The sequence below is a fragment of the Drosophila eugracilis genome, unplaced genomic scaffold (genome assembly GCF_018153835.1).
Source record: "Drosophila eugracilis isolate 14026-0451.02 unplaced genomic scaffold, ASM1815383v1 contig_2154, whole genome shotgun sequence".
In the NCBI taxonomy this organism is placed as follows: Eukaryota; Metazoa; Arthropoda; class Insecta; order Diptera; family Drosophilidae; genus Drosophila; species Drosophila eugracilis.
In genome coordinates this window covers 7,776,524-7,789,964 of record NW_024573038.1, presented here as the reverse complement: position 1 = coordinate 7,789,964, position 13,441 = coordinate 7,776,524, and the positions used below count along the sequence as shown (strand labels likewise).

The 13,441-nt window shown below is 39.5% G+C and overlaps 1 protein-coding gene across 1 annotated transcript in view; it reads left to right on the top strand.

Moving 5' to 3' along the window:
- Nucleotides 1-13,441, top strand: part of LOC108114295 (F-box/LRR-repeat protein 16) — a 32,848-nt gene that overhangs the window by 7,168 nt on the left and 12,239 nt on the right. Inside the window, exons 3-4 of the mRNA XM_017225197.2 lie at nt 4,614-4,787; nt 4,910-5,027. Of these exons, the coding sequence (XP_017080686.1) occupies nt 4,614-4,787; nt 4,910-5,027 (292 nt within the window). The remainder of the gene's footprint in view (nt 1-4,613; nt 4,788-4,909; nt 5,028-13,441) is intronic.

Genomic DNA, 13,441 nt, shown 5'->3' with positions numbered 1-13,441 from the left:
ATTTGCAATGAATATAAATCAAGCACAAAATCTAATATACAGATTCCAGATTTCTATGTTAGCAAAGTTATTAAAAACAAACTAAATTGATCTGAAATAAAGTAATATAAAATGAATGGGAAGTTTTAACAAATCCCCTGATTACCACCACCTTTTCAGCTATTCTTTCTCAATAACTTTCCCAATCACACTACTCATCCTGGTTAGCCAGCATATCCCATTATTACCTTCCTGGTTATTCCACTCGTTTTGTCTTTATTACTGCCTTGCCACTCTGATTTCATCTGTTCTGTTGGTTTGCCAGGCTGGACTGCCTCAATAATCCCAAGGAACCCCAATCGAATTTGGACGAACAAGTGGGTAGCTTAATTGATGGCCAACTGTGGTGAGGGCCCTGGGCGAACTAATCCATTCATTTCATTTCATGGACCAATCCCGAGCAATCTGGGAACCTAATCCACCAGGGGCCCAGCATGGGTCACCGGAAATGGCCCAATCCCACACACACACACACACACACGCGCATGCACATAAGATCTGGGAAAATACAAACACTAACACACACATCTGCACAAACACTCAAGCGGAGCCAGTAAAGTGGATAATGTTGGTGAACTGAATGTGGCTGTGGCTGTGAATGTGAAAGTGGCCAAGTCCTCTATGCAGCAGCATTCTACATGAGTTTGCGGTCCTGTCAGCTCAGTCAGTCACACACTCATTGAGCTCACTGTTCCTACTCTCTTCTCGGGCTCTTATTCCCTTTGATTTTCCATATATTTGTGTGTGTTAGGGTGGTCCTCTGCTAGTCCTCTGCCAAGTCTTAATATTAAACTATTATTACAACAATTAGTAGTTCATTTTGTACAAATTAGTTTTGTAATGAAAGCAACATCAAGCTATGGGTGATAGGCCTAATTATTTTATGATATTGTGCCTTGAAGTTGAGTACTTTGATTAGAAAGGAAAATCAAAGGCTACACTGCGTATGAGTAATATGTTGCTGAGGGAAGTCACATCCAAAATTAACTTAAATATCATATTATTCAGACTAAATGTAGTAATTTGAACTACCAGACAGACACTATTGGTCCACCCTACATATGCTCACGTCACTTAGGACTCTGCTGATGTCAGAATTAATCCACTGCGAATGCATGTCATGTTTATGAGCCTAGTTCCATGGCCAGGGTGAGGGCTGCGAGATATCCAGATGGATGTGAGTTTGTGTGCCCAGGAAGCGCCAACAAATGGTTTGATTGCAAATTGTTGTCGCTGGCAATGTCAACAACAATGACACACTGGGGACATGTTGGGTTTGCCATGATGCGAAAGGATCAACCCGCCAATGGGCTCAGGAATTTGACCTTGGGGACTGACTTTGCGGAAAGTGCATGTGAGCTAACCATGCGGAATTTCCCCCAAATACCACAAAACTAAGCATTTCCCGGGAAAAGGGAAACAGAACAACATGCAACGCGCAAATTAATGCTAGTTACTGCTGCCGCTGCTACTGCTGCTGCTGCTACTGCTGCTGCTGCTGGTGAATGCGACGGAAATGCGGCGACTTTCCTGCATTCCTATACATATTTAATGGGAAATGCACTGCAGTCGCCTTTGGTGAATACGAATATATGCGATTTCCGCATTGGCTCTGTAAAGTTTCCACTTCAGGCTTCTGAGTAGGATTGGTAGAAGGGGAGAGCTGAGCTCGTTGAACCCAACCCCATTGACCCATAAAATTATGCTATGCTCTCTCACCTTTGGCCGTTTTTAATGGGAATTCCTCTTTGCCTCTGCCATTGCGAAATGAAATTGGCCAATTTATTTAAAATTCAAATTTCACCGCTCGTTTGAGGGATTACATTTTATTTAATGCTTTTGATATTCATAAAAATAAAGTTGTCTGCCATTTAAGTACATAAGCACGAAATGCAATTGTCGAATAAAATTAAACAGAATATTAAATTTGTGATAGACTAGCTGCCTGTTCTTTGGCGTCTATTTTTCTGGTAATAATAATCAGAAATATTTACAAAATAAAACAATATATATAAAACCATAACCATATTTTGTGATAATTTGAAATGCAGGCAATTTTTGTTATATTTATTTTTGTTTTTGGTAAAAGCCAGCCAGAAACTGTCATCGTTTCAAAGGAAAACCTCAGAAACCAAGGCAAAAACACTGAAAAACTTTATCCGGCTAAATAGTCACACATCCTGGCATGTGTGTGCCTCCATTAGCATTTCATTGTGGAACTCTCCTTGGCGCGGTTGACTTTTCCTATCGATTTTGACTCCAACCCCCAAGCACACACATGGCACCGAAAAAAGTTTTCCCTGTGTGTTTTGTATTTTGTGTGTGTATGGGTATGGTAGCCAGCCAAGGGGAAAAAGTTCCACAATTGTCCATAAAAACAAGGGAAACGAGGAAAAATCTAAACAACAACCGAGCATTTACCATTCATAATGAAGTCATGCCAAAAGGCTTGGCTCGTTGTTGGTCTTCCCTCGCTGATTGCTGGCAAAAGTTAACCGATGTACAGAATCCAATTACTGGCCGTGTATACTCAACACATCCGTAATTAGACCATTTAATTCGCTAATGAGCCAGGATCCCATCCTTTAATTTATGCATCGCTCCTTTTGGGCCACTAATAGGAACCTTAGATGCGATTAGGATTAGGTTTTAGGAAGGGTTTTGGGAACTTTTTCACCACTTTTCTAATTTGAATCGCTTGTACTGAGAAATCATTTATATCAACTTATCAGCAGAACTTATTAAATTTGTGAAGTTACATCATCTTAAGATAAGCCAAAGTACCTTTAAAAGGAATTCCTTTGATGTTGTTTCATAACATATTTTCCTGAATTTTATTTGCCCTTCGTGCTGGGAAAGTTAATGAGTGCAAAACGAACAGCGGATGGATTAATTTTGATTTATTACACGAACGGACTCACGGGGATTCGCATTTGGGATTTCTGATTAAATTGGTATCTTGCTGTTTTAGCTGTTTACGTTTCGTTATTTCTCAGGTTCTTCTCTTTTTTTTTGCGTCAACAATAGAAATAATTGTTGTTGTTCAGCCGGCGGGAGTGAGAGTTTCCACGCTTAATGCGTTTTGGTGTGTGACCATCCTTGGGATTTTCATTTTTATATCGCGCTTCCGGCTGCATTTGCTGTTTATCGCCTTTGTTTCCTTGTTTCCGGTTTGAGGGAAAGGGAAATGGGTTGGTCCCTCGATCGAGAAACCCAACGACAACAACAACAACAACAATGGCCCTGGTCTATATAACGACACAAAGTCTGCCACTCGAATCGAGATGTGTTATGTGTTTTTCTCGTTTTTACTTCCTCGACAATGTTTTGCTCTTGAAAAGGTCAAAGTTTATCCATTTATAGGATTTTAAATTGCTCGTATACGAGTGTAACGCATGGAGAAATTATTTTGAGCTAGGATAAAAGTTTTCCCAGTTTGTTGACTCGTAAATCTCGGCACCCAAAAAGTTCCTAGCACTGCAATTTAATTTAATTTCAATGGCAACCCACACCTTCTCCATAGCAGCCGCCAGGTGGCAGCAGTAATTTGTTGTGAATCTCTGCGGTCGGATTTTCCATTCAATTTTCCAGCATTCCCAGGGACTATGCAGTTTTTCAGTATGCAATTTTTCGTGTTTTGTTAACGGTCCACTGGATGATATACGAGTATAGGGTAAATGCAAAAACCAATTAGGTTTCTAGCTGCGGGACATTCTGGCCCAGCTAATTGCTTACATCTGTGAAAAAACTTAAAATTACTTTTGGGTCTCTGTAATTGCTTTGTCTTAAATTGCTTTCCCAAGAAGCATTTAATCGTTTAGCGGTTATTTTCATGGTCGTCAAGGAAAATTAAAATACGCTCTTAATTATGTGGCAATTTAAAATGTTCTTCGGCAGATACTTAACAAGTAAATTCACCTGAGACTCGTATGCCTCATTCAAAGTATTTATATAGAATTATATATGTTTTATGTAAATATATAAGTAACGAGGTATTTTCGTTTTGATATTTTTCACTCGCCTGCGATTGGCCTTTCTCATTTTCTGCTAGCCAAGTGTCAACGTTTATGAAAGCTGTGAAATGTCCAAAAGTATTTTAGAATTCATCCGACGGCAGATCGTAAAAACATTTGACGGTTTGATGACAGACCAGAAGGCACCCTTATAGACGAATATAGCAAATTTTTAGACAAGAGACAAGAGAATTGAAACAAATTTTTGGGAATTTTCTAAGTAATATCGAACGTTTCTCAGTCATGAAAAAAGGAATGTCGAATCTTCTTCAATATATTTGTGAATAATCAAGTTCATTGACATAGAAATCATTTAACATAGAAAAGTATTAGATTAATGTACAATTTTTGTTAAACTTTCAACATTCTTAGCAGATTTTTACATAAAAACTGTTCTTGAATTTATAAATGATTTTAAGAAAAACGAAGTATTAATAATTAAGTAAGCTTTTCTTTTAATACCTTTAAAACTGTTCTTGATAATAAAAAAAGTTACCAGCTTTTTTCCACTTTCGTTATCGTCTTCGTAGTTTATAATACTTTAACCCATTCAATTTGCAGAGTCTGTTCGAACTGGAGCTGGCTGGCTGCAACGAGGTGACCGAGGCGGGCTTGTGGGCGTGTCTAACGCCCCGAATCGTATCCCTGTCACTGGCGGACTGCATCAACATCGCGGACGAAGCGGTTGGTGCGGTGGCTCAGCTATTGCCCTCCCTCTACGAGTTCTCACTGCAGGCAAGTCCAGATTGATGACAATCTGCCACTCCTCCTCTGAGTGGCTTCTACTGGTCTACACCCACTACTACTCCACCTTCATCTCGTATCGAATTAATTGAATCTCCTTTCGGTCCCAACAGGCTTACCATGTCACGGATGCGGCACTCGGATATTTCTCGCCCAAACAGAGCCACAGCCTCAGCATCCTGCGACTGCAGTCGTGCTGGGAACTAACCAACCATGGCATCGTTAATATCGGTAAGCGACACTTTGCCCCCTGCCAATTAATCAAATAACATGTGGAACGAATAATATGAGTGGGCGGATCCAATTTGTCCCCGCAAACTGCAGAGGCAAAAAATAGTTTCACTTTTGCCATGGAATTACATTTTATTACTCAGTTTTTCTTCAAAATTAATCAAATTTAAAACTTAGTACGAGGTGTGTTCAAAAAGTAAGGTGACTCTTCAAATTTCGCGAATTTCAAATTTTTCGATTATCGAAACCTTTTAGAAGTTATACGAGGTGTGTTCAAAAAGTAAGGTGACTTTTCAAATTTCAAATTTTTCAAATTTTTCGATTATCTTCAGTTTTGGGAACAAGAAAAAGTCACATGGGGCCAAATCCGGTGAATATGGTGGCTGAGGCATTATTGTGGTGTTGTTTTTGGCCAAAAAATCCAAATCCTTTGATCCATATTTTTCGATAGCAAAAAATCGCCGAGCTCGCAAAACAACTTGTAACTTTACGCCTCTCACAACCAAACAAAAGAGGATGTTCCATTGAAACTTGGTACAGATGTTAGGGAAGAGTGTACCAATATAACAAAACAAAGAAATCGATAATCGAAAAATTTGAAATTCGCGAAATTTGAAGAGCCACCTTACTTTTTGAACACACCGCGTAGGTAGTAGGAAGACATAAGCAAATTTACATTTGAATAAAATTGCAACAAATTCATCAGAATCAGATAACATAATTTGATTATTTTTAAAGCCCTGACAGAATTATTAAATTTTATTTTCCGTGTTTGTGAAAAATGAGAAAAACTTTCGCTACGCCACACAATCAGAATGGTTGAGCGATGCTAAAAGCCATTGCCATCGGTCAGTAATGTTTAATTCAGAAATGTGGATAACTGAATGGGCGCATGTAATGATGTACCTCACATCCGTTCTGATAGTGATCCGAAAAAACTGTGCAGGATATCCACCGGGAGTGTGCCAATGGGCACCGGAGTTGTAAAAGAAATGAGAACATTGTAAATGGAAAATGCCCCCGTGTTGGGGTATTCCTCATGGGTTTGTCCTGCTTCCGAAAAGTTGGAAGTCTTTGGGCCCTCGTCATCATGTCTAAACATTGCACTCAACTAATTGAAACTTTTTGTGGGACACTTTTTGTGCGATGCTGTTTCCTGGCCAAACTGAGTAAGCAGCTATTTTTACATCCTTTGACGTCACATCGCCAAAGAACCCTTTTCACTGGCAATTTGGCAGGGTCCGGTCCCAAAAAGAGGTCCACTTTTTGGCCAACATTGCTGCAACTGGCGATAGGAAATAGAAAGCAAACAAGAAATATGAAAACTTTTATTCCACAACCGTAAAATGGTGACGGAAAAAGAAAGTTTAAATTAAAATGTCCCTGAACCAGTGGATTACAAACAAATGCTAAATAAAATGGGTTGATGGTTAAACAAATCAATAAATAAATAAGTCAATAAAGTGCAGAAATAACAGATAAAGTGCAGATAATAATAACAGAAAATGTATAAGTGATGAGGGAAATAAATTTTTATATAAATATTAAACAAATGTCATAAATCATTTAGCAAACAAACCTTTAAAAACCTTTACTTTTGGTACTTCCTTGAAAAACTTTAACAGAGAATTTTCCACAAAAACAAAAGTTTTATAAACTTCAAGAAACCAAGAAAAATAACTCACATAAATGAACTTTACCTACCGCCATTATTCTTTATTAGAAGCAGTATCTGTAAATATTATATGCCGCGAAAACTTCGATTAAGAATGTATTTTCCCCCCCCGGCAGAGCGACTACAAAGTGCGTCATTTTCTTAGAACACATCCTCAGGATAAACTTGGCCATAAACCACTTTAATTGATGGCCACATTGCCTGGCAGCTGAGCAGTTTTAAGGCGTGCTTAGGGGCTTTTTGAGGTGCCTGAACGTAAACTCATTTAATATGCGATCGACAGGGCTGGCAAGCATAAACTCTAGCCACTTGAGCAGCAGGGTTAAAGGGTCGACGAGAGGGGTTTAGCACTTTTTGCTTTGCCTATGCACGCTGCTTTGACCTTTGACGACGCCCACCTGAGTCCTGAGCTCCAGGAGCTTCCACTTCAGTCTGTTTTGCTTGCTGGGGTTTGAGTTTTTTCGGGGGAAAACTTTGCAATCAATTTCATGGCACGTCATTTTCTTTTCCAACCCCAGCCCTTCTGCCTGCCCTTCACAATCAACAAAGGCAACGGGAAGCTTTTACTCTATCCTCGTCATACATTGCGCCACAAATTAAGCTGCAGGTTGCTGCAGGCGCCCAGGTTGATGGCTTCCCTTGGCTGGATTTCCCTGTCCCCCCGACTCCCCTCTTAGTTTTTCCTTTTCCTTGGCATTTTCCAACTCCTACGGCTTCAGCAGTTAACCAGCCAGATTTCTGGCTCCAGAGCTGCGCATCGAAATCGAATTATTGCAGTTCACTGATCATCGATGCGGCTGCAATCGCAGGTTTTCCTCAGAGGATATGGTGGCTGGCATTATGACACTGATTTACACAGATACACCGAGGAAAAATGCAACTCAATTAAGGAATAAATACTATAAATACGAAATTAAGATCTGTAAACTTTTAAAACTCATCAAAGAAGGCAATAAATCTCTTCTTCTAACCCAAAAGAGCTGAAAAATAAACAAGTTTTAGAGCTTTGGGAATGTTTATAAAATATTAAAAGACATGCAAACAAGCATGAGCATATTTTGTGCTTTGGCAAACAGTTTGATGGATGAAGGAGCATTAAAAGTCCAAAAAGCCAGTAACAGAAGTATAAAAAGCATATTACACATCCGCCCCGTATTACAAAGATTGGCTTCGTATTTTTGTATGTCTGTGTGTGTCTGTCTGTGTTTCTGTTTTGTGTTTGTATAGGGTGGTGGTGGGTGGTGGGTTGTTGGCTGTTCGTGGCTTACGATTCGTGAGGACATAAGCAAATAGGCGCCATATTTAATGGCGGCATTTTGTATAAATTGCAGGCCCAATCATAAACTGTTTGCCCAGCAAGCATAAACAAGCCAGCAAAAAAGTTCAAATCAAAAGGCAGGAATAAATTTAAACCTGCATTTATTTATTTTACGATTTAATTTAAGTGACCGCATTCCGGAAATACATGTTTAATTAATGGCCATTGAAAGGCCTCCGAAAACCCTTAACACTCAACTCCCGAAAGGCATTTAAATCATTTTTTTTTATTTTCACATAATTAATGCAGTCTTTTCGAATATTCCGTTGGTGAATGCAAAATTCCTGTTGGTCTTTACTTTTTAAGGGCAGAAATAGTGCTGAATTTAATATTTTTTTTGTATTTCATTTAAAGAAACCTTTTAAAGAACACAGAGAAGTTAAGCATTCGGGAATTCTAAAACATTCTCATAATCATTTTAAACTACAACATTAAAATCTAGTTTTATGGCCCGACTGAGGCAATATGGTCTCCAAAGTTTACCTTAAGTTTAGAACTCACATTTAAAGCGCAACCTTGTACAGTTAGCATTAACTTGCAGTCTAAATCGTTGTCAGAAGTTAGCTAAGCCCGTTCACAGTTTTCAGTTTTCCGTTGAACTTTTCGCCCCGTCGGTGGCAAAACTTTTAATAACAACTCCCAGTCCGTTTCCTCTGCCCGGCGGCCATGAAAACTGCTGAGACAGGGGTGAAGGGGGCGAAAACGGCTGTGCCGGTGGGTGCTTATCACAACATCGAGAAGCCATTTAGCTAATTGCATTTGGCATCTAATTGAATTGGGCCCGGCACCATGTTCAAGACTCGCTCAGAGGAGTGATGGCTCCACTCACTGGAGACACCGAGGGCTGAAAGGCTCAATCCACTTGGCTGGCACACGGCCAGCCCTGTTTTTAGGATCCATGTCAACACTGGGGGAAAGTAATATGACTTCTAAATGAAAGTCTGCATTATATAAAGTCTTTTTTAAGCATAGTTTCTAGACCAAATTCAAAGATCTGTGTTACTTTTCCAAACTTGTCATGGCAAGTTACCATCTACCATTTCGTGAACTATTTTCTCTCCGTGAATGCTTTCTTTTTTGGCTCGGGATATGTGGCTGAACCTTTAGTGTTGGTACTTCGGGATTTGAATGTGAGGTGACACATCATTTGGCACGCAATCCGTCCCGCAGGCGGAACCGGAAGAGCGAATGGCTGACTGGTTGGCTGAGTGACTGAGTGACTGAATGACTGACTGGCACATTGACAGGACGCCCTTGTTGGCCGCTTTGTTAATTGCCGGCGAGGTCGTTCAACCGGGCGTATGCGTGATTTATGAGTACGCACGTGAGCCACAGCGAACATCGCAAATACGAATTGCGAATTGCGAGTGGCGAAATGTAAGCGAAACAATGAACAAGTTAATCTGCCATTAATTAACAGTGTCAACAGAAATGCCGCCTTTCATTTAGCAGAGTCCGAGCGAAGAAATAATGAATCGAGGCAACTACAAAAACTTGTCGGGCGACAAATCAAATTCCTCTACCTGGGCCACCAAGCTTTTCATTCAAAGTGAAAAGCGTCCGCAGCTGATGAGGAAAACAGGGGCGTAATCAAAAGATGGACGGGTGAAAAATTTGATATTATTAAGGCATAGGTTTAGGGTATTATGCCATGTCTTAGTAGAAGATTTCCAATGGTCATAAAATAATAAATTCATTGAGATGATAAGCCTTAAGACCTTAAACATCTTTAAACCCTCCCTGTTAACATCACAAGTTTGCGAAATTGTGAAAAATATATGTATATATAATAAGACTCCCCCGAGACGTTCCTAGAAGAGACGCCCCTTGATTGCCAAAATGGCTGAGTGGTGGCTTGTTGGGTGATTTTCTGGGTACACTGCTAATGAAGTGGTTGCGGTTCGTTTCGCGCCTGAACAATTGCAGTTGTCGACGCGAAAGCGACATGTCCATCAATTTCACCGCAAACTGCACTTCCCAAGAGCCAGCATCCACCCCCTGATTCTTGTTAACCAAACCCAAAAATTCAAAAAGGGGTTTGCCAGCCAATCTGTTTGTCTGCCTTTTGTGAATGCTCATGGCGAAAGTGCAGTGGGATGCAGGCCAACAAAAGGCAGAGCTATATTTTCTTATATTAGTTTGGGAAATCTCATGAATATAATAAGAGTAGTAGAAGAAAATGTCCAAAAAGGTTTTTTGGCAATATTAAAGTCTTTACAGATTTCAGTGAGTAACATTTTCTGTTAACACACAAAGACCTTTCCAATGTTAATAATGTTAAACTTGTTAGTATGTTTAGTTGTTGGAATTTCTGTACTTACCTTCTGCCTTATTTTCTTACCCTCTTTGCTTTTGGCAGAGACAACATTCCTCGCTCGCCGAGGCATCGAATTCATCTTATTCAGCCAGCAGCATCGTCGCCAGCTGTCCGCCCCGAGAACCAAAAAATTGATAAACATCCCCGGTTTTTCAAGGGACCAAGGGTGTAGTTGAAATTCCGTAGCTTCCCCTTAGCCACCTTACGTCCATCTAATCCTAGTCGCGTTTGGGTCTGGGAACCACCCGAAATCCACTGCTGCTGATGGGCGTCCGTCGGGTGTCGTGTTTATTTAATTACATTTGCATTTTCAAGGCGCTCGTTGTTGCTCCTCCTGTGTGTGTTTTCTGCTCTCTCTCTTCCTCTCTCTCCCTAAACAATTTTTAATTAACTTTATTTTTATAAAAGCTCTTTGGGGGGCGATGGCATCGTTGTCCCCCGGCACGCATTGTCCCTCCTGCAATGGGTATTTGGCCAAATTGTCAATCAATTGTCAGCTGGCTTTGACCATGAACTTGACGTAATTCGCACAAACTTGTGAGATTCAAAAGAGTGCAGCTATATAGAAAGTGCATTCTCTTGGTTCTGAGTTTATTAAATGCAGCTTATTGTCAAATAAATTTTGAGCTTTGATTTAATTTGCTATTCAAAAGGCTTTTACTGAGGGAAATAAATAACTAATAGAACTGACATAAGCAGGCCTTTAAAACCAATAAAATATAAAATGCACACAGATTGCTTTGAAGTGCAAAATGTCAGATAGCAGATGGAGGGCAAGGACAAACTTGTTTTGCACTCTCATTCCACCCCAAGATTTCCCAACAATTTCCATTACATATAGCATATATATATAGTATATACGCATATAACGTCAACTTGAATGCAAACATGCAAGTTCAAAGTTGAGGGCCAGGCCACAAGGAACATAATTGCTGGCTTATATAATACGATTTGAGAGGCTGCCACATGCAGAAAGTTTAACGGCAAAAAGGGTTGCAATGGCAAAGGGAAAACCCCTGTGCGGGGGTGGGTGAGAGTGGTTGGGCGAGTGAAATTCAATTTTAATTGCATTTGATGTCAGCCGAGACAGGCGCACGCACTCGGAATTACGGCGGAAATAGTTGCACGCAATGACGCACGCCGGAAAATCAAAGGAAATGGGGAAAATTACCAGCTGCCAATGCATTAAGGCCCACACACAATATCCACAGGGGGCCATCATCAAGCTGCTGATTTTCATGTTGACGATGTTGTCACTTTGCCGACAGCTGGGCCCTAAACAGGCCACCAAGTCTCTATTTATACTGGCCATTATATCTATATATATATATATATAGAGAGAGAGTAGTATATAGGCGCCCATTTGCAGGGTTGGAATACTGCCTCCATAGGATCCTGGAGAAAGTGACACATCTGTGGGTACTTTCTGTCACTTTCACTGGACAGCAAGGAAAGTGTCAAGTGAAATTATACACAAAAGTCAAACTTTGGGACTTGACAAGCTTCTTGCTTAGTTGGGCATTAATTTCTTCTTTTCATATATGTAAATTTGAGTAGATTAAAAGGGTGTCTATTATTAGTTGTAGTTTATTTAGTGTAAGTGGCCACTTGATAGGCACTCTAAAGAAAACTTGGAAGAATGTGTTCAGTTTCCCTTTAAAGAGGAGTTTTGTTCGTTTCAATGACTTTTTTCTTATGTGAGAAATATTTCTATTATTTATCTAGTATATAGTACAAAATCCTGGCATATCCCAACAAATTCCAGTTAATAACAACTTTCTGGTAAAAATCCCTTTTAGCCAAAACACAGCAATTAGCTCTGGAATAATAAAAAAGCAAAACATGGCCAAAACAAAGTCAAACACAACCGCTGCAACAATTCTCAGCAATTAAAAAGAAATCCTTTAGCCAAACTGGAGCAGCTTAACTTTAACTGGGTAGGAGTAATTGACGTCATTAAAGTTTTCAGTGGAAATGCTCAAGAAGCAGAGCGGAAAAGTGGACGAACAGACAACAGGGCACGAAACTGGGTTAACAATTTTCCTCTTTTTTTTTCCTTTGCCTTCGCTGCTGCTGTTGAAAATGCCAGGAAAAGATGTGAGCCGCCAAGTCACAAGGGAAAGCTCTAGAAAAGGAGAACTCCGGCCCACTGCCAATCAAATTCGCCACACACGACACACGGTGACCCGCGCCATGTGAAGTGCGTGGAAAATGCAAGAAAATGTGGGAAAACGGAGGAAAACTACGCTTACAGACAGAGAAATGTGATATACATGTATATATATACAAGCAAGGATTCAGCACACGGGGACCATTAGCCGACATTCCTGCTGAGCGGTTTTAATGCATTTTTAATAAAGAAAGAGAAGTTCCAAATAAGACTCAGTGGGTCAATTGGGTTTTAAGAAATGAATTATTAAATCAAATAAGTTCATTCATAATTCATAGGACAGCTAATAATTTCACAAATTATAAAGCTATTGAAGGTAATTAATTATATTTTCAATCATGAAATATATATTAGTATAGCAGGGCATTATTAATCATTTATTTTATGGGATGGGGAGCATCATAAATTATGTATCATGAATCGCTGCCAATTAAGTTTAAACAAGCTACGAAACTAGTTTATGTCTTACAAGCTGAGGAATGATTTAAGCACTTTTAGGTATTAAAGCAGCTAAAGGAAGATAAGCTGCTTTCCAACTAATACCATTTCTCTCTGTTTATAGTAAATAAATTCAATGAAAGAAAAATTCAATCTCCCCCCAAAATAGTAATCTCAATTACCGGTTTGACAAGCAATCCTAGCCGAAAGTACAGAGAACAACATTATTTCTGATTGAAACTATTCGCCGACAGTGAATTCTGTCAGACTGCCAAAGCAATCGTAATTGTGGCTAAATTTTGTTTTCGACGATTTCGCTGTGGCACGCTTTCAATTATTTATTTTTCTCTTTTGCTGTTTGGCAAATTTGTATTCTATCATTTGCATAAATTAGTGTACAATTTATGATTATAACAAGACAGATAAAATAGAAACGTATATAGTACAATGAAAACATAACGTTTGAATTTATCATCAGAAAAATAAATGTTTTCAA